The sequence below is a fragment of the Salvelinus alpinus genome, chromosome 24, assembly GCF_045679555.1.
Source record: "Salvelinus alpinus chromosome 24, SLU_Salpinus.1, whole genome shotgun sequence".
Taxonomy (NCBI): Eukaryota; Metazoa; Chordata; class Actinopteri; order Salmoniformes; family Salmonidae; genus Salvelinus; species Salvelinus alpinus.
Genome location: NC_092109.1, coordinates 5,644,599 through 5,672,066, shown reverse-complemented (window position 1 = coordinate 5,672,066; position 27,468 = coordinate 5,644,599). Strand labels below are relative to the sequence as shown.

General features: G+C 42.2%; 1 protein-coding gene and 1 long non-coding RNA gene across 3 annotated transcripts in view; one reads left to right on the top strand and one right to left on the bottom strand.

Annotated features, from left to right (window-relative positions):
* Nucleotides 1-549: 549 nt before the first annotated feature.
* On the bottom strand, nucleotides 550-2,373 carry LOC139552027 (uncharacterized). Its single transcript, XR_011670373.1, has 3 exons — nucleotides 2,285-2,373; nucleotides 2,117-2,194; nucleotides 550-2,015 (listed from the first exon to the last, which is right to left on the bottom strand). It is a non-coding gene; the product is annotated as an uncharacterized lncRNA (long non-coding RNA).
* Nucleotides 2,374-3,254: 881 nt separating this feature from the next.
* Nucleotides 3,255-27,468, top strand: part of LOC139552025 (electrogenic sodium bicarbonate cotransporter 1-like) — a 76,148-nt gene continuing 51,934 nt past the window's right edge. For both annotated transcript variants that reach the window (XM_071363363.1, XM_071363364.1), the window contains exons 1-3: nucleotides 3,255-3,662; nucleotides 22,341-22,414; nucleotides 24,599-24,775. In XM_071363363.1, coding sequence (XP_071219464.1) covers nucleotides 3,643-3,662; nucleotides 22,341-22,414; nucleotides 24,599-24,775 — 271 coding nt within the window. In that variant the 5' untranslated portion in view covers nucleotides 3,255-3,642. The remainder of the gene's footprint in view (nucleotides 3,663-22,340; nucleotides 22,415-24,598; nucleotides 24,776-27,468) is intronic.

The window sequence follows — 27,468 nt, the reverse complement described above, 5'->3', positions numbered from 1 at the left end:
TCTGGAGCCGTATAGGTAGATAGCTAGCTACATTTTTAAGAGAGAGTTTTTCAATTGGCATCTCTCCCCGTTTTCAGTCACATGTGGGGACTGGATTAGGTTTGAGCAGTGCAGGCGGTGGGCTCATGAGTTCTGCTCCAATTTTACTGGGGATAGCTTTACAATGTATGTACAAATTATAATTGTGCAATAGCAGAGCATAAGAGAGTTGCCACATCAATGTTACACTGAATTAATTAGTGAAGTTATTGTTATTAAATGTTATATTCCAATGTTATGTAATGTTATTAGTTATATTCCATTCCAATATTATATTCCAATGAATACATATTTTTATGAATTAAAAACAACTTTGAAACCCGTTTGCTCCTGAATGTCATTTGAAAGGCTGCTGGGATTTACAATCTTGCGTTATTCAAGTAATATTTAGTGCATTTGTACATAATGGATTGTATGGAAAAGAAACTACACAGAAAGAACATATAAAATGAATAAAGAACATATAAAATGAATGTGCAGGTGAGATAAAAAGAGGGACTTTACATCAAATCTCCTCATATTGGGGATATTAATGGTGACGTGTGCAACAGCATTTATTCCCCATATTTTATTTAAATAATTAAAATAAGACAACTTGACATAGCTTTTAAGTATTACTTACTAAATCATTTCTAAATAAAATGGATTAAATTGATTATAACACACCTGTGTGAAACCCTACGCCGTTGTCTTCTACCGGGGTAATTTGGCACACCCGGTGGCCAGTTACACCACGGGGAGGGGGGCAGTTACCCCTCCCCGTGGTGTAAAAAAAAAGTTTTTTAAAAACGCCCCTTTTCTAAAAACATTTAATTAAATAACAAAAAAAATTGTAAACTGTAGCTATTATTTCCCTTTATAGTTTATTCGTCTAAGCATGACCTTCATTCACATACCAATTGTAACGTCCTGACCAGAGTTCTTATGTGTTTTGCTTGTTTAGTGTTGGTCAGGGCGTGAGCTGGGTGGGAATTCTATGTTGTGTGTCTAGTTCGTCTGTTTCTGTGTCCAGCCTAATATGGTTCTCAATCAGAGACAGCTGTGAATCGTTGTCCCTGATTGAGAATCATATATAGGTGGCTTGTTTTGTGTTGGGGATTTGTGGGTGGTTGTTACCTGTCTCTGTGTTTGTGTTCTGCACCAGATAGGTCTGTATCGGTTTTCACGGTTTGTTGTTTGTAGTGTTCACTTGTCGTCAAATTAAACATGTTGAACACTAACTGCACTTTGGTCCTCTCCTTCACCCCTGGAAGAAAGCCGTTACACCAATGTTTTTCCAAACGTTGCTTTTTTTGTGTCAGCAATTAGACATTGTTCTTAGGGGGAGCTAATTACCCCAGTTGCCTACCTGTAAAATAGACCTTTCATGTGCATAAAAACACAGTGTACAAAATATTAAGAACACCTGCTCTTTCCATGACATAGACTGACCAGGTGAAAGCTGGGATCTCTTATTGATGTCACTTGTTAAATCCATTTCAATCAGTGTAGATGAAGGAGAGAAGACACGGATTGAGTATGTGTGCCATTCAGAGGGTGAATGTGCAAGACAAAAGATTTAAGTGCCTTTGAACAGGGTATGGCAGTAGGTGCCAGGCGCACCGGTTTGTCCAGAACTGCAACGCTGCTGGGTTGTTCACATTCAACAGTTTCCCGTGTGTATCAAGAATGGTCCACCACCCAAAGGACATCCAGCCAACTTGACACAACTGTGGGAAGCATTGAAGTCAACATGGGCCAGCATCCCTGTGGAACGCTTTTGACACCTTGTAGAGTTCATGCCCCGACGAATTGTGGCTGTTCTGAGGGCAAACTAAATATGAGGTAAACTCCCAACAAAGCCCCAAGTCCAATGGATATATCCTCTGGCATGTTGATGTCCTCTCTAGGCTATCCATAGCCAGAATGATTTTGCAGTGCATGGTGATCACATAGGTTTCCTGTTATAGTCATCAGAGGTATAAGGAGGGTGAAGTCTGTAAATACAAAAAATTACAGAACAGTATTCATACCTTGGTTTTTGTGGTAAATATGAATGAAAAAACGTCACATTTGACAACGGTTTTCTTACACATACCTTGTTTATAATGTAGGGGCCTCTGGGATCTTCATTGAAGAGGTCAGGGAGGAGGAAGATGGCTGTTGTGACTGAGTCCTATAAGATTTTAGAGAAACCATTGATTCAAATGAGATGACACTTGTGATCTGCATAACATTGAGACGAGCCAATAACAATTGTACATACCTTTGTGTGCCTCCTTGTCCGTATACCTGCAGACACAGACAGACACAAATAAGTTAGCAGTTCAGTCATTTGCGCCCAATGCGGGGAAATCCTTTAACATATTCTTACATATTCTTACCTCTTTGTTGATTGACAGCCATTGAGTTGTCCATTTTCTTGTTTAGAAATCATTTTAAATAGGAGAGTGTCAAACAACACAGCCGTTTGCACAAATATGAAAAGATAGATGGTATCACCATAAAACATTATGAATTTAGATCATTCAAGGGAGAACCCTTACCTCTACTTGAGGAGAGCTTTCAATTTTTTTTTTTTTTTGTGCCTGCACCTGCTGTCTTCTCAAATTCAAATCCACATTTTTCTGTTTGGCAGGAGGAACTAAAGGGGTTCCTCAATGAACCCAATCTCCTATGGGGTTCTTGGAATAACTTTTTTGGGGCAATTTTCAGTGCCAAGAACTCGAAGGTTCTTTGAAGAACTTTGATAATCTTAGAAGAACCCTTGTTGAACCCTTAATTTTGCAAGAACCCTAACCTAGCGGGCAAAACCTGGTTGAAAAGACGTCAGTATGACATCATTTTATGATGTCTTAATCTAGTCACAAACTTGTTGAATAAAGACGTTTTTTTCAAACTTATTTTTACTGACATGAATATGACATATTTTTCTGACAACCATAAGGCTAGCTGGTCATAATTCTGACCACTATGTTATGCGCTATATTACCTACTAGTCAGGTTCTTCGAGGCATTGTGAGACTCTTATTAAAGAACCCCTGTTAGTGTAGAAAGTAAACAGGTACAAGTCAGTTTCACCTTGAATTTTTTTCTACACCGTGCTGCTGACATTAATTATTTCTCAGACTTTTTTTTTTTTTTTTTTACCTCTACCTCCCACTTGTGGCGTGACGTTGAAAGAGGGCTGGAACTTTAAAAATTGAAAAAGACACTCCGCGCTCGGAGATCTTCTTCAGACGCGCGCAGCGAAATACACAACGACCGCGAAAACTCGAAGATTTACTTAGAATGCTGTGATAGAATATATCGCGGTATGAATAATCTGAAACTCAAGTTTCTATATAGTTTGTAGAACCGGCGAAATAACATTGATTACTGCCAGATAGTTTCACTATAAGCATTTCTAGACGATATTAGGCTACTCCTCTTGGAGATTTAATAGTCTACTTCTCAAAAACGGGAGAGTTGCTCTATGGAGTAAGACCCGTGTTGCAAAGTTATTTCGTTGTTTGACTCATCAACAACTTTCTTGATTTTATTGAACAAGAGAACTGGGAAGTCGGCTTCAGCGCGCCCCTGGAGTCATCCCTGACTAAAAGCTGGACATAAAACTCCGGCAGAATGAGCACAGATAAAAACAAGTGAGTATGAACCAGTTTTAAATCTGAAAAAAAGTTATTTTACAATGACCATAGCCTATCCAAAATTGGGACTTGAATTGTCCACTATATAGTGGGGCTGTTGATGTCTGTTGGGGCTGGGCATGTTGCGCTTCAAATATTGCCCCAGTCAGAAGTGGGGTCATTTATTTTCACGTTACTACTGAGTAGCAGATGTTCCTAATACTACGACTTGGATAGAGTTCCCATTTCAACATACGCTATATCCATTTTTCTGGAATCTAAGCGTAATTACGCATAGACCTTTTGTCGCCAAAAGTGTTCCATCATGGAAAATCTTTCTGTCATTGCATTGAATCTGGCATGGCATTGTGTACCTTTTTGAGAAATCTATTTTAAAAGCAGGGGGAAACGACTTAACGTGTAAATTACAACACCTTTCGAGGAAGGATGTTCAGCTTTGTGGTAAAGAGAATTAACAACGTGTTAACTATTTAGCACCCTACATTTGTTCTTATAGCTAACGGATCTTATAGGCTAAGCAAATGAGGTCTGGATAAGCCGCCTGTTACGGTTGCTTCTTCGAGACGGCTTGAGAGGGCACGGTAATCTTTTTCCCGAGATCCTGTCGCAATCAATTAGATAGGACGCGTCTAAAAAAAAAAACACTAGAGCCAAGTGTTCTCGCTCGTCGGGGTAAAATAATACACGAATACAAACATGTCTGTATATAAGACAACACCACAAAGCATGTGGCACTCCTCCTTTAACTCTCCTTCAGTCTGTGTGGCCTCTGTTGTAAACGCATGCCCAAGCAATTGTGCTTGCTTCTCAGGAGCATGCAACCACGTGGAAAGTTTGTCTGTTTGGGTTGTATAGGTTGTTACACTCCACTCATTCTCCTCATATCTAATCCTCCAGATGGCATTGTACTATTTTGCGCAGTTATTTGTACAGAGTATGTAATCCATTCATTCTGTAGATTTATTCTGGTATATGTCAGAAGCAGTAACTGGGGGGACAGTAACTGACAGACAGATCAGCTGGTCAAATGCATTGAAAAAGAAAGCAGAGAGAACCTTTGGATATATTTGTGATCTCCTTCTGAATAATTTCCACACACATTCAATGTGCATTCATTGCTTCATAGTTTAACAAGGAAACACATTTTTTAAAGTTCTGGCCACACCTTTAATCTGAAGTTGCCCACTAAGAACCTTTATGAAAAAGAATTGATTCCTCGTTCTTTGTTCTTTGTCTATGTTCGTCATCTATTTGCCGTCTATCAGTGTATTGTTTCCTCTTTTTTCTGCTTCAGAGAAAACATACAGGAAACCAGTGATAGACACTTTACAGACTGCATGGCACATGCTGGTTAGATTTTTGAAATCATCTCTTACTTCCTTGTTCTTTTCTTTCAAGTGGCGTCACACCTGTACAGGTATTGTTAGAGGAAATTCCAAAGTGACTTAAGACTTAAAAGTGCACAGTCACTAGGAAAGATACAGCCACTGTTTACACAATCCTTTAGAGCCGATAGCAAGTTTCCCAAAGATCATTTTCCAAGCACACTGCAAAAACAGCCACCTTAACATGTGAGAGAGCTAGGGAAGCGCGGGTGGGGAAAGTACTTCACCCTGAACCAGGGATGAAGGCCTATGCCTTGATTAAGCAGGTAAGAGTGAATGCAAAGTTGAATGCCAATCAAACAAGACTACAAAAAACCACACATGCCCAGACCAAGCATACCCTCCAAAGGACACAACAGTGTGTTGCTAGCTCTGTCACTATCTTTCTGTTATTAGCCTTGTAACTAGCTCTGTGCCAACACTGTATTAAGGTTAAACCCCCAGCCAGAGGCTAGGCTTAAGGACCTTCTTCGGGGTGGAGGACCTGACCAGGAACAGTGTGGTGGGATTGGGATTTAATGAGTCATGCTGTAAGGAGCCTGGGTCCAGGGATGATTTCTGATCCTATGGCCCTGGCCTGCTGATCCCACATCCTCACGCACTGACACACTAATCTGGGCTAGCCCAAGAGAGAGGTCACCTATATGCTGAGAGGTATAGTTAGCAAAGAGGTCTGTTGGTAGTAGATAAGATAAGATTGTACTTTAACACTCTGTGGTGAAATAAGTCCTTGGTGGAGAGATTTTGCCCTCTGGTGTATCGACAGCCTATTCAGATTGAAGAGAGTTGAAGCAGAGGTATCGCAATGAGATTTTAATTTGCATACTATGTACATAAACTTTTATTTTTACATAAACAATGGAAAGGCATGTGCCGAGAGAGGGTTCGGGGGCTTGGCGACTAAACATTCTTGCTCCGCAGCTAGAATTTAAAGTCATCTCCCCTTCCGACCTTGACTTTTCCTAAATAAATCAATTTAACACACTGACGTTAGAATTTCCATATCACAAACAGAGTTTTTGTTATAAGCAGTTTTATGAGGACATACTGTATCATTTTCCCCCCTGCCCTTCCTTCACCCGGCAGATAGCTACCGATCTGACGATGTCCCATCGAAACTACACATAATTTATATTGAAACTAATTTCACACATGTAATAATAGATGTAGCCTAAAGAAATGATTAAATTGACAATAGTCTGATGGGTGACAATAGTATCTATTGTCTTCTGAATGAAGAGACTGATGAACAGTGCCGTGTGTAATTGACAAAAAAGGGAACGGAACATCAAGGGGTAATAAACCCTGGGCTGAAAAATAAAAGTGTCAATGTATGCCGATGACTCAAGTTTCCTCTTTAGTCTGCAATCTGGATCCATGCACGGTCTCATTGAAGATCTAGATTACTTCTCTTGCCCCTCTGGACTAAAACCAAGTTATGATTAGTGTACCATATTACGTATTGGATCGTTAAAATACACAACCTTTACATTACCATGTAGTTTACCAATAAAATGGGCTGATGGTGAAGTAGACATATTTGGTATTCATATCCCTAAAGATATAAGTTAATTGACCACAACAAATTTCTGTAAAAAATAGATAAGATCCTGCAACCATGGAAAAGTAAATACCTGTCAAAGCATCACCCTTTCTTAAACAACCATACAAAGCTAGTTACAATAAATCATTTATATTCCAGAAAAGACAGAACACATATTACAACAAATATTATGTTTAAACTCAAATATACTGATTGATTTTTTTTAAATCTTCATGAAAAAAAGGTAATATAGTCATGAATTATATTATGAATAGGAATGGTGGAGGTATGTCATACATGCAGCTATTCAAAGTTGTAAACAACTGATTGCAACATTACCGCAAAAATGGAGGAAGCAAGTGGAAGGGAAGGAAGTTAGGGAACTTGTTTGTCTGCCATATATTAAAGACCAAAATTGTCTGAAACACACTGAACAAAAATATAAATGGAACATGTAAAGTGTTGGTCCCATGCTTTTTGAGATGAAATAAAAGATTCAAGAAATATTCCATACGCAAATAAAAGCTTATTTCTCTCATCCTGTGCACAAATTTGTTCACATCCCTCTTTGTGAGCATTTATCCTTTGCCAAGATAATCCATCCACCTGACAGGTGTGGCAAATCAAGAAGCTGATTAAACAGCATGATCGTTACACAGGTGCACCTTGTGCCGGCCACTCTAAAATGTGCAGTTTTGTCACACAACACAATGCCACAGATGTCTCAAGTTTTGAGGGAGTGTGCAAAATGGCATGCTGGCTGCAGGAATGTCCACCAGAGATGTTGCCATAGAATTCAACGTTCATTTCTCTGCCAAAAGTAGTTTTAGAGAATTTTGCATTACGTCCAACCGAACTCACAACCGCATACCACGTGTATAAAACCAAGGAACCGAGCATACCAAAAAGCGACTTTTATTCCTAAAATATGTCAGAAACAGCAGATTCTAAGGTTTCTAAAACACATACATTTGTCAAACAGCTCTCAAAATTGATTGGATGGGCTATATTTAAACATATTTTTTTAAATTTTTGAATAACTGCAATTCCATGCATTCGACACCTGAGCACTCGCAGCAGCATATAGCTTAGGCTAGTGATCACAGACTGCAGACAAATAATATAATAAAGTGTAAAATATGCAAATACATTGCTCTGCTATTAAGATTTTTTACTGTAGGAGAATTACGTTTGAAGAGACAATTCTGTTTACATCCGACTTCTCAGAGAGGGTGGACTCGGGCAAGTTCGACCGCGACCTCCGGAGGTGGCGCACGAGAATTTCGCAGCTTTACATTACAGTAAATTGTCTAGTCGCTGGTCATTTCTGATACCTCTCTTGAATCTATCATAGAGTAAAAACGTTCTTAATCATGTGTAAACCTAATATAATTCACCCAGACTCAGGCAGTTATATGAGGAAGACATAATGTATGTTTGTGATTGACTAGCTACATAGCAGTCGAGTCGGACTGTGCAAAATCACTGGTCTATATATCACCATGCAGCCCAAATAGCTACTCATTATGTGATCCCGATGAGCTACTCTGCTCCTCTTGCCTTGCTCAAACTGATCCCCTCCAACATTGGATCTTAGACATACTATCTCCTAATAATGAGGTGAGTCACTAGCAAAACCGTTGTATGGAATGAAGCCAGTCCTGAAGAGACAAGCCAAAACCACAGCTTTGCTGACCTTACACCTGACACAAAAATCAGCTCAACACCAAGGCGTGAAAACTAGTGTTAGGCCAAATGCCCCAGTGGTAACCTCTTGTACACTGCTGTGGCCCTATGTACATGGAGACCACAAACACTACATACCATGAGGCTGGTATAGAGAAATAGAGTATAGAATATTGTGTCACTAATAGTGGGGGGGAAAAAGATATCCTGAAGATATTTTTCACCCCCCGAAGATATTTTTCACCCCCCTGGTGTGTGTACGTCTAGCCCTGCGCCCCTGTTGTGGGTTTACCTCCGGTCCTGTGCTGTGCATTCCTCATAAGGCCCTCACTTTCAGAAACCTCATCAAGGGCTGTTTAACTGGCTTCTGTCCTGGGTGGCGTATGGGGCCCCTAGTGTGGTAGGAGCGTTATCCACCTTCATCCATCCCCAGCATTGAGCCTGCAACATGACCCTGCTTTCTCTCTCTCTCTCTTTCTCTTTCTCTCTTTCCCTTTCCCCTTTTGGGCAAGGCTAGAATGAAGGCCCTATCACTCTGTTACTTGACCTGGCTGCACTCCCCCTCCATGGCCTCACCCCTTCACCCCCTCTGAAGGCTAACCTGGTGAATGCTACGCTAAATGCTACTCGAGAGGGCTATGGTAAAAGCTACGCTAAATGCTACGTGAGTGGATCGGCTAAAGGTTTTGTCCCCATCTGTCTGGAAGATCATAGACTGGGGAAGGGCACTATCAGCCAGTACTTCCATATCACGTTTCTGATGTCCTTCCAATATGCTATATTACAACAATGTAATAGTAAGGCTTTGTAAAATAATGAAAGTAAGCCACTGTAAACTTCATTCACTCTTCACTTTTTCCAGGGAAATTGGCAAAATAATTAGCAGCTTGGGACTATAAGGTTCAACCTGCATTTTTGTCAACATTGAGTTATTGACATAGCCTTGTTCTGTTCAATGTTCTCTACTTTATATAGTACTCTAAATACGCAAATGCATGTTCTTAAGTTCAAAAGAATAGTAGATTAAAAAAAAAATAGCTGACACCATTCAGCAGAGGTAATTGTAAAGCTGGCTAATTTAACTCTCTAAATATTGAAAACTTGAATTATGCCAGCCTTACAATTACCTCTGCCTGTTTGGCTGTCTGTGTCTCAGAAACCCCTTAAACCACCAACCACAACTCCCTACTCCTTTTAGTTAATATGAATAGGAATGACCTCTGACCCTGTACACCCCAAAGCCACCCCAAAGTTCACTCTCCCTATGTGCCTGCAGCTGTCCGCACAGACATTTCTCTCTGTCCTTAAACAGAGCTTCACAGCCTCAGAGGAAGAGCTGGCCTTGTCATATCACCAATGACACCCCAGGGACTTGAGAGATTGACTGGCTGACTTACTGACTGGCTGGCTGACTGAAGCTATGGCCGGCTCCGACAAATATGAGATGATTCTCTGTAGCTGTTCGCCTCGAAGGCACGTAGTATCTTGGAGGGATTGACTGAGGCCATGGCCTGTCCTCTGTGTGACAGATATGACTCTGTAACTGTTCGCACCAGGAAGGCACATAGGCTGTCCTGGAAAGACAGAAGAAGAAGAACAAAGAAGATAATGGTGAGAGGTGGAGTATAGTACAACACCCCCCCATTTCAATCCCTCCTTTACCTCACAAAGAAACACAATGAAACTCAAGGCTGCTTTGATCCCGCTCAAAACACAACTCTGTGGTAACTAAACCTTTTCCCATTCTTTCCTCCATTCTTTCCTTTAAGAATGAAAAACCAAAGGAGGGTACATGAGAGTCTGAGTCCAAGCTTTGTCAGGGCATGGCAGGATGGCCTAATGCCAGGCCCCCAGGCCACGCCTCTCCCCTGTGTGTTTGATGTTGGCAGCGTTGCTTCAACTTTATGGTTATGGCCTGACCCCAATCATATCTGAAGGCCAGATAATGGAGTGATAAGGCTGTCCCTCCGCTGGGGAAATGCAGATGAGCTGCTAGCTGGTGCTATCTATCTCAGGAACAAGTTGTATCCTTCCTGTCTTTGTTTATTATTTCTTTTTCAAACTGTGTAGCAGTGTTATTCCAGCCCGGAGCAGTGAAAAGGGAGAAAATAAGCATTTGCTAGCGTACCTTGCTGTCCAAGGTGCTCGAATTAAGGAAGTCGAATGTGAAATACCACATTTGTCTTCACTAAAAATCACCTGTTGAATATGTGTCTACAGGACTATATTATATATTGTTGTTAAGTTAACGTGTATATTATTTTTTAAATCTAAGGACAGTGAGAAAGAGGGATGGTCACAGTTCTGACATTCTGTCAATGATCTGTATTGAAAACTGAGAGTGCCCAATTACCCATATGTTGGGTAGATTTACGAAGTATAGCTTACATTAGGGACTGTAGGTATGTTCAGTATGTATAGCTGCTGCCATCAAACCACAGATGAACAACAGCCCCTCTCCAGTACCCTCTAATGTTACAACCCCACTGGTGAGCCCGGAAACCATGTGGAAGCAAACTGCTAATCCCCGTACCAACGCCTTCACTCATCACTCTTCCACAAGGCCGGAACCACTGACTGACTGTCTAAAGGAGAACTTACCAGACCGATTGCGCGGTGTGCTATGGGGACCACCTGCCGTTGGCGACTGACGGCCGTAATTTCCCCCCGTTTCTACATGTAGAGTCGGTTTGCATTTGGTTTACAAATTACGATGGCACTCTGTTCAGAGATGCTAACTGCTCTCGGGCCGGCAGACGCTTGACAATCCTACCGTTCTGTCCGCGCCTTAATCTGTCTGTTTATGTTAGCATAAAAAGGGGGGATAGAGATGGAGAGAGAATAAGAAGGGGAACAGAGACATGAAAAGAGAGATAATATGAAGGGGGGGGTAGAGAGATGGAAAATGAGTGAACTCTCTCTACTGATGTGACCCAAGTCTACAGGTTAAGAACATTGTGCAGGTATGTAGAATACCTTGTGTGCTGGGAGTGCGACCCTAGCCCCTGTATCTTCTGTCAGACAGACACTCCAAGCCACGTGTCAAACTCGTTCCACGGAGGGCTGAGTGTCTGCAGGTTTTTGCTCCTCCCTTGTACTTGATTGATGAATTAAGGTCACTGATTAGTAAGGAACTCCGCTCATCTGGTTGTGTAGGCCTTAATTGAAAGGAAAAAATAAAAACCAGCAGACACTAGGCTCTCCGTGGAATGAGTTTGACACCCCTGCTCTAAGCGGTTGGTTCACTGTGAACATTTTAATCCAAGAGTAATGAGGGAAAACAGTAGTATAATGTGGTTTCTACAGGCGAGATGGGAATGATAATACAATTAGAATTGTACAAGGATTCATCAACACAGTAGTGTGACATAGTAGTACAATGGTAATAAGCTGGGATATTCATGAACGTAGTGGTAAAAATACGCATAAATAATATGAAGAAATGTACACATTAACATAATGGTAAACATTATAGGGAATACGCATACATAATATGTTGATGGAATACACATGAGTAATGCAAACAATAACGAGTTATTAGGACCTCTCCGGGAGGTCATGAAGTGGCTGCCTAAAGTGGTCAGGACGTTGTGGCATGGTCCCCTGGAGGCTTTGTTTAGTTCCCGGTTCGTCTCAGGGACACCCCAGAGGACGTTTTATAGGACATCCCCGGGATAAACCGGGAGCTAGACAAAACCTCCAGGGGACCAAGACACAAAGTCCCAAGAACGTTCAGGGGACCTTCAGTGGGCCATGACAAACCTGTAACTATAAAAAGATCCCCCAGAGAACGATCCCTTGGGACCATTGATGGGACCTACACAAAGGTCTCTCAGAGAACATACCCTTGGGGCCATCATGCAACGTTCTTAGAACGTTCTCAGAACGTCAGTGGGATAACGTCGTGCTGAAACCCTTAAGGGAACTAATGGGAACATTGCCGAATGTCCTCAGGATGTCCCCTGTTTCCTGGGATATTAGCTGTAATATAAACTGCGTGGGAGAACAATGTAATGCTTTAAATGGCTGACTACCATGAAGACGCCGGAAGGGGTAGAGCTGGCGAATAACAACCTGTTGTAACCAGGGGTGAAAGTAGATTGAGAAGTCGTGTGATTGATACTTTCGAAGGAAGATGGCGGAAATGTATGTTTTGTTTAAAACTGTTGGCGAGTCGGTTGAAGATGAAAGCACAGAGAGTGAGAATGAGTGGGTGACAGTGGTGAAAAATAAAGGAAACATGAGAAGTACACTTATGGTGGTAATAGGACTGTGGCGGTTATGAAATTGTCAGCCGGTGATTGTCAAGCAAATGCCTGCTGGTCTCACGGTAATTGAACGTTAATTAACATAAACACATTTAGCATCTCCTGGTTTCCACGCATAGCCTACAAACCACTGATGCAGGACTTTGGAACATCTACATTTGAAAAAGTCCCAAAAATCTATGTAATAAAGCCTACACCTTCACAATAAATCCATTATTTACTTTAGACAGGTCTAAAGAAACATGATATGAAGAAAATTTAGTATTTTTGAGAAGAACAGAATAGCATACTGAGTTTGGCTTATGTTAGGTCCTGATCTGGCTATGCCAAATGGCTGTGGGCTACACTAGTTCATTTAGCAGACGTGGCATTATTTTATATTATTTTATAGTATGAAGAATACAATTGAACAGCTGAATAAAATAGAATGGATATTTTCTCCAAATGATTTGAGGGAGTGTGCACACTTGCGGCTATTCTGTGTTAAGCGGTTAACAAAGATACAGGTCCTATATTCCGAGGTGCATATCGAAGATGTTGTAAGAACTGTCCACATTTACTTTTCTACAAGATGAGTAGGCCTAACAAACAGCAAAAGCACTAGCCTATGTCAATCTACTATCTTCCACAGTAAAAAAGTTAATCTATTCTATTCTGTGCGAGAAACTCTTGCCCTGCGTATGTATGCCAGTTAGGCTCTACACCCGTTGTAAAGCAGATTAATGTGCTTAATTTTAAGAAGTTATTTGTTCACTTTAGTTGTGATGCAAACCATATCAAAACATATAGGCCTATGGACTAGGCTACATGAGGTGTGCGACTATGATTTGGAAAAGTCAACAACAACAAAGAAAGGCATGCGCTATTTTTTGCCTTAGTGCCCACAAGCTGGGCATCATTCACAAGGGATAATATATCATTCACAAGTGATAGGCTAATATTGTCACCCATCAGACTATTCTTGATTTAATCTTGTCTTTACATATACTAAATAATGTATGTGTGAAATTTGTTTTGATTTAGAATGGACTATTATCATGCACCTGTATCAAAACAGAGGCAGGGAAGAAAAATACATGTCATCTATGCACTTAAATGGCGAAAGGAGGATGCTTTTCCCGGGGTTCATTTTATTGCCAGCCAGATAGGCTATACTCCTGTTGTAAAGAGAAGCAATGTGCTTAATATTAGGAAAGTTGAGAAATAAATATAATAGGCCTAGTCTATAGAAAGCTGATAGGAGCCTCCTCTTTTTAACAGAGGCCATCAAAACTCTGTTTTGCTCACGCAATTGCATAGCCTATAGAAATGCTGCGCAACATGAGCTCATGGGCTCTCATGAAGAGTGCTGAGTACCAGGCAGTTTGGTAGGCTGCTAATGACCATCAGCAGCATCAGAGCTTGGAGAAGCCTAATGACTAAACAGTCACGTGGAATTTGACTGCCGTCATGACTCGTGACTGCCGTTGTGGCGGTAATATGGTCACTGTAACAGCCCTAGATGGAAACTAGGAAACCCCTGAAGAATTTTTTTGTCGGAGTGAGAGTTTTAGACCAATGTAACCTGGGAGATCCGTAAATGTCATGGATGCATTGGATGAAGTGGCGTCCGCAGAGCAGTAGAGTCGTGCATTGTGCCTCAAGGAGATATATGAGTGGAATGTTTTGTGTATGGATCTTCAAATCAGAGTGCCTAAGAGGGTTACCTCTGGGGTGGGGCATAAAGTGTGTGCAGATGAAATACCTGAGGAAGTAGGTGGATTGGTTTGTGCCCGTCGACTGACCCGTATGGTTGATAGAGTGAAGAAATTCACTTCATCCATACTGTTGTTATTTCATGTAATTTTAGGCTATTCATGCACAAACCCCTTCAGTGCCATAAATGCAAAAGTTTTGGACATGTGTCGAGTGTATGCAATTGGGAAGAGTATCGAATGCCAGTGGAGGTTAGATGCTGCAATTGTGGTGGCAAACATGCTCCCGAGGTGGCGAGAATAAGGGCTGTCCAGCGTGTCTCCTATCTGCAGGGCAGTGAGAAGAGTGGAAGGAGCTGGTGGCTTTGAAGACGCAATGTTTTTGGGCCTGCACCAGTGAATTTATCTCGGCAATCAATGGATCCTGATATATTACATGTGAAAAAGGCGGACTTTGTATCATGTATTATTATGGTCATAAACTGCACAGCACACCAGAAGAAATCATTGTGAGTGCAGCAGAATGCTTTTTTGGACTCTGAGTTTACAGCCGAGGCATTGCAAGAAATCCTGTAAAAGGATGTTCTACCCTCACAGGCCCCTAAGCCTGTGTAGGGATGTGACTTGAATTGGAATGTGACTGAAGGAGTGGGATGTTGTTTATGTATCTATTTTTGTATATTGTTGGATGTTGTTTTTTTTGCCTTTTCCTACAATGGATATTTTTTCTATAGTATACCACCCGTACAGTAGGTGGCGGCATCCACCTCTAACGATTGTTTACGGACCTCCATAATACCATAGAAGAAGAAGAAGAAGACGAAAGTAGATTGCCATTCTTACCGGTACGCAACATTTTTGTATGGGTCTAATCATAGAATTTTACAGGACCTTAATAGTGCCTTCGGAAAGTATTCAGAACCCTTGACTTTTTCCACTTTTTGTTAGTCCTTCAAAAACGTATTAAACATTTTTTTCCCTCATCAATTAATTTATTTTTTAAAAAGCAGCGATTACAGCCTCGAGTCTTCTTGCGTTTGATGCTACAAACTTGGCACACCTGTATTTGGGTAGTTTCTCCCATTCTTCTCTGCAGATCCTCTCAAGCTCTGCCAGGTTGGATGGGGAGCATTGCTGCAAAGCTATTTTCAGGTCTCTCCAGAGATGTTCGATCGGGTACAAGTCCGGGCTCTGGCTGGGCCACTCAAGGACATTCAGAGACTGGTCCCGAAACCACTCTTGTGTTGTCTTGGCTGTGTGCTTAGGGTCGTTGTCCTGTTGGAAGGTGAACCTTCGCCCCCCAGTCTGAGGTCTTGAGCACTCTGGAGCAGATCTCTCTGTACTTTACTCCGTTCATCTTTCCCTCGATCCTGACTAGTCTCCCAGTCCCTGCTGCTGAAAAACATCCCCTCAGCATGATGCTGCCACCACCATGCTTCACCGTAGGTATAGTGCCAGGTTTCCTCCACACGTGATGCTTGGCATTAAGGCCAAAGAGTTCAATCTTGGTTTCATCAGACCAGAGAATCTTGTTTCTCATGGTCTGAGAGTCTTTAGGTGCCTTTTGGCCAACTCCAAGCGGGCTGTCATGTGGCTTCTGACTGGACAATGCTGCAGAAATGTTTTGGTACCCTTCCCCAGATCTGTTCCTCGTCACAATTCTATCTTGGAGCTCTACGGACAATTACTTCGACCTCATAGCTTGGTTTTTGCTCTGACATGCACTGTCAACTGTTGGAACTTATATAGACAGGTTTCCAAATCATATCCAATCAATTGAATTTCCCACAGGTGGACTCTAATGAAGTTGTAAAAACATCTCAAAGATGATCAATGGGAACAGGATGCACCTGAGCTCAATTTCTAGTCTCATAACAAGGGGTCTGAATACTTACTGTATGTAAATAAGTTATTTCTGTTTTTCAAAAAAACAGTTTTCTCTTTGTCATTATGGGGTATTGTGTGTAGATTGCTGCAGGTTATTTATTTTTTTAATCCATTTTAGAATAAGGCTGTAACGTAACAACATTTTGAAAAAGTCAAGGGGTCTGAATACTTTCCGAAGGCACTGTATATAGAGGTCTCCTCTTGTATCTGTGGCAGCACGGGCAGTGCGATTAAGGCTATTTCCATTTTAATGTTGCATGCGCCATGCTATACCAAATGAGCTAGAAGACCACTATGTGGGTAGTGGACACTTCAGGAAAAAGCAGTGGGGCTCCAACCCTTCAAGAGCCCAAACATTGACATCTTTTTGGCCAAAACAAAGATGTCTATAATGTGCAATAATGTACTGTACTGTAATGTACCCTACTGTACTGTACTCTACTATATTGTACTCTACTCTACTGTGCTCTACTGTACCGTACTCGAGTTTACTCGACTTGAGTTTCTTACATTTGAAGAAAGGACCCATGGACTCTTGATCTAGTTGTTTTGGTCTTGAGACCGCTCAAGACCACGTACATTTTAGTCTTTAACTTGTCGTAGTCTCAACTCTCTGGGTCAGGATCTTGGGATCAACGTCCTCGTATAAATCTTGGTCTTGGCTCCTGGATATCACTGTAGTCTTTGGTTTTACAAACCCTAGGCAACCCAATTTGAAGAAGACATTGCTCTCTGATCATTGGCTGATCACTCCCAACCCTGATCATTCCCAACCCACAGGAATCCCCACCCAGTTGACTACTTTTAAATGGTGGAAGTTATAAGTTACAACGTGTGTAGCTGTGGCGATATAATACAAACATAATACCGTACACTTTATAATATTCGGAGGATTACTTACACGGGCATAAATGCACACGGAACTAGAAAAGAACACGGATAAATGTTTGCGAGGGACAGCTGTAGCTGTAAGTGACCACTGCCTTTGGTGATGAGCTGGAAACTGGATGGAGAGAATTGTGTGCAGACTCTCTCACCGGGGTGACCTCACACCCCAGCTCGTGTCTGAGGGAGCAGGGAGTTCTTCACAATGTGGAAATATTTGACTATCTCCTTCCTGCTCCTCTAACTGTGTTGTGCCGTCTTGTTCTGACTGAGACTGGCTCTCCATGTGGTCTAAACATCTGGTCTCTCAAGTCACCTAAGCTGGTTGGTCTCTGCTGGACTGGAGGAGCCACATTCCTAGCCCTCCCTGCTCTAGGAAGAGCCGGCTGGCTGGGGGATCAGGGGAGATTTTGTAAGCCATGTAGCCCCAGAAAGCGATCCGACTCTGGGACAGGGAACTGAACACGAGCCCTTACTTCCTCATACACCAGATACTTACCTGTCCTGCAGCAGGCTTTTAGCACAGACTATTTTGTTCTCTCTACTACGACTGGCACGTTTGAAGCAGGTGTATGGTCATTGTCAGGCCTACGACTAAAGGCAAAATACACAATTAGGCCTGCATACCAGTATACACACATAGGAAACATATTAACATGGACACAGATAAAGGGCAGGACATGCATTCATACACATGCTGAAATGGTTTAACACTGTGTAACAAGTGTTTGGAAATCCTGCTCAGAAAATGCAAATCATTACTTTTCCAGCCTGGGAGATCAGAGCACACATGCTGGTATGAGCAGTGCCACACACTCTCTCATAGACACCATGTTGTGCTGGTCAGTCATGGGAACGTGAAAGCGAATCTGACCTATGCAATGGAGTTGCATTGAGTCTCGAGACCTGAAGAGTTACTATCCAACAAGGGGAACATAGAACTTTGCTCCATTACGTGACGTTCCAGAGTCCGTGCCAGGTTCAGTGACGTCCCATGAAAAAGATGAGCAATGGAGAGTGAATGGGAGGAATAGTGATGTTCTATCTCTCCGTTGTAGTAGCAGGATCCTCTGCCCTCTGGCACACTAACTGTTTGACAGGTCTGACGATGCACAACTGTGTGTGTGTGTGTGTGTGTGTGTGTGTATGTGTGTGTGTGTGAATGCGTTTGGTACAGTAGAAGGGGCGGAGGTTAGCTATAGAGTACTTCGCCATTGAATGAACAGCAGCACATTTGACTCTTTCTATTCCTTCTACGCACTTGTCGCCCCTGGAATGAACAAATAAGCATAGAACACGTTTCGAGGCCCTTTACACGGCATCTAATGAGTCTTTCTACTATTCGCTTGTTTAATCGATCTGCTCGTGTTCTTTTTTTTCTCTCTCTGCACGCATTTGGAAACGCAATAGACGGTAGGTGGTGTGATCATACTATACATTTCACAACGGAGCTCATAACAGTCTTGATGTAAATAAACATTGAGCCTTTGATCTAGTAACTTGTCTCTCAGTGCAGGTAGCTGCAGTAAAGAAGCTTTGTTTGTGTGTGTGTGTGTGTGTGTGTGTGTGTGTGTGTGTGTGTGTGTGTGTGTGTGTGTGTGTGTGTGTGTGTGTGTGTGTGTGTGTGTGTGTGTGTGTGTGTGTGTGTGTGTGTGTGTGTGTGTGTGTGTGTGTGTGTGTGTGTGTGTGTGTGTGTGTGTGTGTGTGTGTGTGTGTGTGTGTGTGTGTGTGTGTGTGTAACACGTGTTGTAGGTCTATTCCCCTGTTCAACTAGTGTTCTAAGTAAAGCTAGGCTAATCCCGACAGCCAGGGCAGATCACTGTAAGAAGCCAGCTGGAGGGGTAAGGCATGTGTGTCTGTGTCACCCTCATAACCACAGGAGTCTCTGCTCAGAGGAGCCTCTGATGTTAGGTTCATGACACACATACTGCTCTCACTGCTACAGACTCTCTCTATTGATCTAATAATATAATAATAAATAATCATAATGATAATAATGTATATGCTATTTAGCGGATGCTTTCATCCAAAGCGACTTAGTCATGCGTGCATATATACGTATGGGTGGTGTTTCCCAACCCTGTCCTCAAGACACTCTGACCCAGCCTTTTCACATATCTTACCTATTCCAGTACTAGCACAACTGATTCAGGTCAACTAGTCAACTTATCAGCAAGCCCTTGATAAGTTGAATCAGGCGGACTCGTGTTGGAAATTAACAAATGTGGAGTGGCTGCTGGTGGTCATGAGGATGGGTTTGGGAAACACTGATGTTGCTAGCGGTCTTTTCCCCTGTTCTACAAGTGTTCTAGTTATATTCCCCTGTTCTACAAGCTCTCTAGTTATATTCCCCTGTTCTACAAGCGCTCTAGTTATATTCCCCTGTTCTACAAGTGTTCTAGTTATATTCCCCTGTTCTTCAAGTGCTGTAGTTATATTCCCCTGTTCTTCAAGTGTTCTAGATATATTCCCCTGTTCTACAAGTGTTCTAGTTATATTCCCCTGTTCTACAAGCACTCTAGTTATATTCCCCTGTTCTACAAGTGCTCTAGTTATATTCCCCTGTTCTACAAGTGCTCTAGTTATATTCCCCTGTTCTACAAGTGCTCTAGTTATATTCCCCTGTTCTTCAAGTGCTCTAGTTATATTCCCCTGTTCTACAAGTGCTCTAGTTATATTCCCCTGTTCTACAAGTGCTCTAGTTATATTCCCCTGTTCTACAAGTGCTCTAGTTATATTCCCCTGTTCTACAAGTGCTCTAGTTATATTCCCCTGTTCTACAAGTGCTCTAGTTATATTCCCCTGTTCTACAAGTGCTCTAGTTATATTCCCCTGTTCTACAAGTGCTCTAGTTATATTCCCCTGTTCTACAAGTGCTCTAGTTATATTCCCCTGTTCTACAAGTGCTCTAGTTATATTCCCCTGTTCTTCAAGTGTTCTAGTTATATTCCCCTGTTCTACAAGTGCTCTAGTTATATTCCCCTGTTCTACAAGTGCTCTAGTTATATTCCCCTGTTCTACAAGTGTTCTAGTTATATTCCCCTGTTCTACAAGCGCTCTAGTTATATTCCCCTGTTCTACAAGTGCTCTAGTTATATTCCCCTGTTCTACAAGTGCTCTAGTTATATTCCCCTGTTCTACAAGTGTTCTAGTTATATTCCCCTGTTCTTCAAGTGTTCTAGATATATTCCCCTGTTCTACAAGTGTTCTAGTTATATTCCCCTGTTCTACAAGTGTTCTAGTTATATTTCCCTGTTCTTCAAGTGTTCTAGTTATATTCCCCTGTTCTACAAGTGCTCTAGTTATATTCCCCTGTTCTACAAGTGCTCTAGTTATATTCCCCTGTTCTACAAGTGCTCTAGTTATATTCCCCTGTTCTACAAGTGCTCTAGTTATATTCCCCTGTTCTACAAGTGCTCTAGTTATATTCCCCTGTTCTACAAGTGCTCTAGTTATATTCCCCTGTTCTACAAGTGCTCTAGTTATATTCCCCTGTTCTACTAGTGTTCTAGTTATATTCCCCTGTTCTACAAGTGCTCTAGTTATATTCCCCTGTTCTACAAGTGCTCTAGTTATATTCCCCTGTTCTACAAGTGCTCTAGTTATTTTCCCCTGTTCTACAAGTGCTCTAGTTATATTCCCCTGTTCTACAAGTGTTCTAGATATATTCCCCTGTTCTACAAGCGTTTTAGGTCTACTCCCCTGTTATACTAGTGTTCTAGGTCTACTCCCCTGTTATACTAGTGTTCTAGGTCTACTCCCCTGTTATACTAGTGTTCTAGGTCTACTACCCTGTTATACTAGTGTTCTAGGTCTACTCCCCTGTTATACTAGTGTTCTAGGTCTACTACCCTGTTATACTAGTGTTCTAGGTCTACTCCCCTGTTATACTAGTGTTCTAGGTCTACTCCCCTGTTATACTAGTGTTCTAGGTCTACTCCCCTGTTATACTAGTGTTCTAGGTCTACTCCCCTGTTATACTAGTGTTCTAGGTCTACTACCCTGTTATACTAGTGTTCTAGGTCTACTCCCCTGTTATACTAGTGTTCTAGGTCTACTCCCCTGTTATACTAGTGTTCTAGGTCTACTCCCCTGTTATACTAGTGTTCTAGGTCTACTCCCCTGTTATACTAGTGTTTTAGGTCTACTCCCCTGTTATACTAGTGTTCTAGGTCTACTCCCCTGTTATACTAGTGTTCTAGGTCTACTCCCCTGTTATACTAGTGTTCTAGGTCTACTACCCTGTTATACTAGTGTTCTAGGTCTACTCCCCTGTTATACTAGTGTTCTAGGTCTACTCCCCTGTTATACTAGTGTTCTAGGTCTACTCCCCTGTTATACTAGTGTTCTAGGTCTACTCCCCTGTTATACTAGTGTCCTAGGTCTACTCCCCTGTTATACTAGTGTTCTAGGTCTACTCCCCTGTTATACTAGTGTTCTAGGTCTACTCCCCTGTTATACTAGTGTTCTAGGTCTACTCCCCTGTTATACTAGTGTTCTAGGTCTACTACCCTGTTATACTAGTGTTCTAGGTCTACTCCCCTGTTATACTAGTGTTCTAGGTCTACTCCCCTGTTATACTAGTGTTCTAGGTCTACTCCCCTGTTATACTAGTGTCCTAGGTCTACTCCCCTGTTATACTAGTGTTCTAGGTCTACTCCCCTGTTATACTAGTGTTCTAGGTCTACTCCCCTGTTATACTAGTGTTCTAGGTCTACTCCCCTGTTATACTAGTGTTCTAGGTCTACTCCCCTGTTATACTAGTGTTCTAGGTCTACTCCCCTGTTATACTAGTGTTCTAGGTCTACTCCCCTGTTATACTAGTGTTCTAGGTCTACTCCCCTGTTATACTAGTGTTCTAGGTCTACTACCCTGTTATACTAGTGTTCTAGGTCTACTACCCTGTTATACTAGTGTTCTAGGTCTACTACCCTGTTATACTAGTGTTCTAGGTCTACTCCCCTGTTATACTAGTGTTCTAGGTCTACTCCCCTGTTATACTAGTGTTCTAGGTCTACTCCCCTGTTATACTAGTGTTCTAGGTCTACTCCCCTGTTATACTAGTGTTCTAGGTCTACTCCCCTGTTATACTAGTGTTCTAGGTCTACTCCCCTGTTATACTAGTGTCCTAGGTCTACTCCCCTGTTATACTAGTGTTCTAGGTCTACTCCCCTGTTATACTAGTGTCCTAGGTCTTTTCCCCTTTTCTACTAGTATTCTAGGGTTATTCCCCCGTTCTACTAGTGTTCTAGGTTGATTCCCCTGTTCTACAAGTGTTCTAGATCTATTTCCCTGTTCTCACAGTGTTCCTGTTGTTGTTCTTGCAGGGTGGAGGATGAGGCGGTGTTGGACAGAGGTGCGTCCTTCGTCAAGCATGTCTGTGACGAGGAGGAAGTGGAAGGTAAGAGCACTGAGCCTCTGTGACGTCTATGATGCCTTACAATGTTATTATATAACGTCTCCTTCTCTCATGCCTCTCAACCACCAACTCCACGAGTCTACCCCTCTTATTTCTCCCTTCTCTTCCTTCCTCGCTCTTCCTCTCTCCATCACTTCTCCCACGCCTTTCTCTCCTGCGTCATCCTTTTTTGCCAGCTGTCACTCTCCACTACCCTATTTCGTAGTACTCTCTCTCCAGGTCTGTGTCTTCTATTGGTTCTCTATTGTTGTGGTTTTCCCACTAATATCGAGATGAAGTATAGGAGGGATTAATATTGAAGATAAAGATGTGCAGCGCATAACACAGGTTTATCAAGCGATGTAATGCCTGCCCTACTCCCCCCATGAAGATGTTTACTCCTTTAATCTCCCCAATGGCCAACACACACACACACACACACACACACACACACACACACACACACACACACACACACACACACACACACACACACACACACACACACACACACACACACACACACACACACACACACACACACACACACACACACACACACACACACACACACACACACACACACACACACACACACACACACACACACACACACACAAAGAGAGACAATCATGCCACAGTGTAAGTTATGATAGGCAGTGTGTACACAGCCATATCTGCCAGCTATCTCACCTTTCTGCGAGATTGTCTCTTAGAACTTCCCCCAGTTCAAAGAAACTCCAAAACCAGAGTTCACCTCACATGGAGCCACACAGTGAAAATAATCAACAGCCAGAAAGCCACAGTCAAACTGAATGTGAAATCCCTCAAAGCCACATTACTCAGTCACGACCAACCATATGTTTGAATGGATTTCGCCTTTTGGTGGATGACCCCTGGTTGAACTCAACTTCGCTCGTATTTTAATACATCCCAAGACAGCCTGTCCTGCCATGTAGTCAGTGCTCTGATTTTTAAGGGACCTTCGTAAAGCCTAGTTTATAATATAATATTCATAATACTACTTTCAGATAAGATGAAAATATATAAGCAACATTTAAAAAGCAGCCTGTAAAATGTCTTCACTTGACTCCCTAAATCCACTGTGAATGCTACATATAGGCATGTAGAATGTTAGAATGTAGTATGTAGCATGTTAGCATGTGTGTGTGAGATCACACTAGGGCAGTTCTTTCCAGCCCTGTTCTTGGAGAGCTACCATTCAGTAGGTTTTCACTCCAAACCTAATCAACCCTAATCTGATTCGAATAATTAGCTGGTTGATAAGACGAGTGTAGTTCTCCAGGAACCGGGTTGGACACCCCTGCACTAGGGAGTGAGGTGTGAGTTCTGTTTTCTATAGATTACCCATGCCAACCAAATCGAATCAAATGTTATTTGTCACATGCGCCGAATACATAATCTTACAGTGAAATGCTTACTTACAAGCCCTAACCTAACCAACAAACCTAACAACCCAAAAAATAATTCAGTCAATGTGAGTCAATGTGCTGGGGCACTGGTTAGTCGAGGTAATTGAGATAATATGTACATGTAGGTAGAGTTATTAAACTGACTATGGATAGATAATAACAGAGAGTAACCAATACCTATATTAGTGTACATTAGGATCGTGTATACAATCCTAAAGAACTTTGACCAGGCTGGGATACAAAAATCTGTGAGCTGGAGCATCTGGCTCTGTGGGACTGTTTCTTTCTCTCTCTGAAATGACTTCCTGGAGATGTTTAGCAGTTTCCTGTCAGAGCTGCTGCACGGGAAGTGGTTGAAATTTATTTACATCCCCAGCATGTGTCAGGATGAGGACAGATCCCAGTCGGACTGGCCCAAGGGGAAACAGCTTGACAAACAAAGGTTGTTTTGTCAGATAACTTTTGTTTGGTAACAGCCTAATTCATACCTAAAGGCAGGTAGCCATATCGATCAGTAGGCATACATCTACATGTATTCTTTGACATCCAACCCTCCCCCTGTCAAATCTAACCCATCCCTGTCTATCCCACAGTTTTACTTACCCAACTGATCCTCATTGATTTTGTGCATTTCTTCCGTTTGACGCGGATTACCAGCATGGCAGGATTACTGTTATTTCCTTGGCATAGTAATTGTAGTCGTCCTAATCTGACCTGCGACCTTTGCATTGTGCCCCCTCTCCCTCTCCCTCAGGTCACCACACTGTGTACATCGGCGTACACGTGCCCAAGAGCTACCAGCGGAGACGGCGCCACCGACGCAAGTCCAGCCACAAGGAGAGGAAAGAGAGGCCGGCGGAGAACGTAGAGGGGGACAAAACGGACGGAGAGAATGCTGATGAGGCAACACCCAACATCCTCAAACCTCTCAGTGAGTAATGCCAGCAGAGACTACACTACCCAGCATGCATCTCCACTAGTAAAAACAAGGAGTGAATAGATCTATGGATCTTTCAACTGTTAGGTTCTAAATAAACAGAGTTAAAAAACTCAGAGACGCTTAATCGAGCTCAAACCAAGTTTATTTACCCGCTGGGTCGTACAGCTGCATAAGACAAAGAACATATTGACATAAGCACTGATATTTAACCCTTTCTCATATGCTGAGCCTCCTCCTTACAGATCTGAACAGCCAATACACCTCTGTTGCTATCCAGCAGATTAGTGATCTATATTCTTCCCCACTTCATCTGACCTGACCTCTGTCCAAATATCTCACTCCTCTCCAACTCAAGGCTGTCATGGTGACTTGTACCAGACTGTTTCTCTTCTCCTCCCATAGGATCCCTAATGGCTAACAATAACGTTATATATTACCGTCTCTCCCTCAGTGAAATTAATAAGTAGGGCGGCAGGTAGCCTAGTGGTTAGAGCGTTGGACTAGTAACCGAAAGGTTGCAAGATCGAATCCCCGAGCTGACAAGGTAAAAATCTGTCGTTCTTCCCCTTAACAAGGCAGTTAACCCACTGGGCCGTCAATTGAAAATAAGAATTTGTAATTAACTGACTTGCCAAGTTAAATAAAGGTAAAAAAAAAAGAAGGATTTACCATTATTTCAAAGGTTAAGAAATCAGAACCCATCACAACCAATAAAATGAGTGTAAACAAGTCAAGCCAATATACTGTAATTAAGCAGTGAATACAACTATAGGGAATAATCAACCAACCAGTTCTTGTTTCACTCATGAATATCCTGATAACCATTTAATTAGATAGATTTGGTAGATCGCTCAGTTTGTCAGCCTTGGGATGGCTGACAAACTGTTCATCGACAGCATCACTGACTGAGAAACTATTACCTAATTCCCCTGGCCTAGTATTGCCTAGTAACACATCGTTGTTAACCAAACCTCACTACATCAGTATTCACGGATGTGTTACTTTTAGCTGTTGGTTCACACTAGACCACTCAACAAAATAAATCCAAGTGGAGTTATTTCTATACTGCAGGCTTAAACCAGAGAATAAATGGGCAGAGATGCTTGTCCTAAATGTGACTAACACAGAAGCTCATGATAGACTCGTGCCATACCTTCTTCTGTCTGTGATAACTCATTTGGTGTCCCGTCAAATAGAGACGTGTCAAAACCATAATAATCCAAACCACCACAAGCAACTTTCACACATTCAGGGTTTCTCTTGACTGTGCAGTTAACCTTTGAAATAATGAGTAATACTTCTTTTTTTTTTTTTTTACCTTTATTTAACTCGGCAAGTCAGTTAATTACAAATTCTTATTTTCAATTGACGGCCCAGTGGGTTAACCGCTTTAATCCGGCGTGTTGATAGCCCTTTGTCACGTTCCTGACCTTGTTTTCCTTTTGTATAGTTGTGTTTAGTGGGTCAGGACGTGAGCTGGGTGGGCAGTCGGTGTTGTTTGTTCTATGTTAAGTGTCATTGTTAATTGACCTTGTATGGTTCTCAATCAGAGGCAGGTGTTTGACGTTTCCTCTGATTGAGAACCATATATAGGTAGGTTGTTTCACATTGTTTGTTGTGGGTGGTTGTCTCCTGTGTCCGTATATGTTACCACACGGGACTGTTTCGTTTTGTCGTTCGTGTATGTAGTCTGTTCCTGTTCGTGCGTTCTTCGTATTTTGTAAGTTCGTTTGTTCAGGTCTGTTGACTTCGTTTATTATTTTGTAATTTCTCAAGTGTTCTTCGTGTTTCGTCTTTGTTTAAATAAATCATTATGTATTCATCACCCGCTGCGCCTTGGTCCAATCTCTCACCTAAAGACGACCGTTACACCCTTAATGTTGGTTTTATTACTTCGGGGCTCAAAGTGGATGGCCTAACAGCAGTAAAGAGAATATCACGCTGCAGAAACACAGCGGCAAGCGGAAGTAGCAGTATGTCTAGTTGGTGGTTGAAAAGAGGAAGAGAGGAAGGGGAAGAGAGGAAGATTAATTCTCCTCTGTTCGGGTCACTGATGGAGTTGAGATCCGGTTGAAAGATCCTGCTGACCCCACGGACGTGACCGTCAGTACACACACTTGAAAGGGAAGCCAAGCGGAGGTAGACGGAGATCACGGAGTTATGGTCTTGTATAACTTTGACGGACAGAATGCACGGTCACACTTAATGTGGATAGTTCGGATTTTCCGTCTGTAGATGCTCCACAGATGGTCATAACGTCAACAAACTGTCTGCTGAAAAGCAACTGCTTGCTAAGGTTAGGGTTAGGTTAGGGTTCCTCCCGCCAGCCGCCACTGATCCATAGAGATACTCTTGATTGAAATGTGTGGTCCATGGTATCTTATATCTCAGCCGGTGTCTGTCCTTAATTTGCCCTGTAACATTTCTATGTGTATGATCCACACAGAGCCATGCACACAAATAAAAACAAAGCATTAGCGGCTGTTTATGGAGTTCTTATCTCTGCTTGGGATGCATTGGAACAGAACCAGGCGGACTCAGGGATGGGGGACTCTTTTAGCTGTGACAAGGCACCCAGCCAGCCAGACAGCCAGTACCTGTAGTGTGTACTTTACCATAATCCCCTCTCTGTCTGCCTGTCTGTCTGACTACCTGTAGTATACACTTTTCCATAAACCACCCTC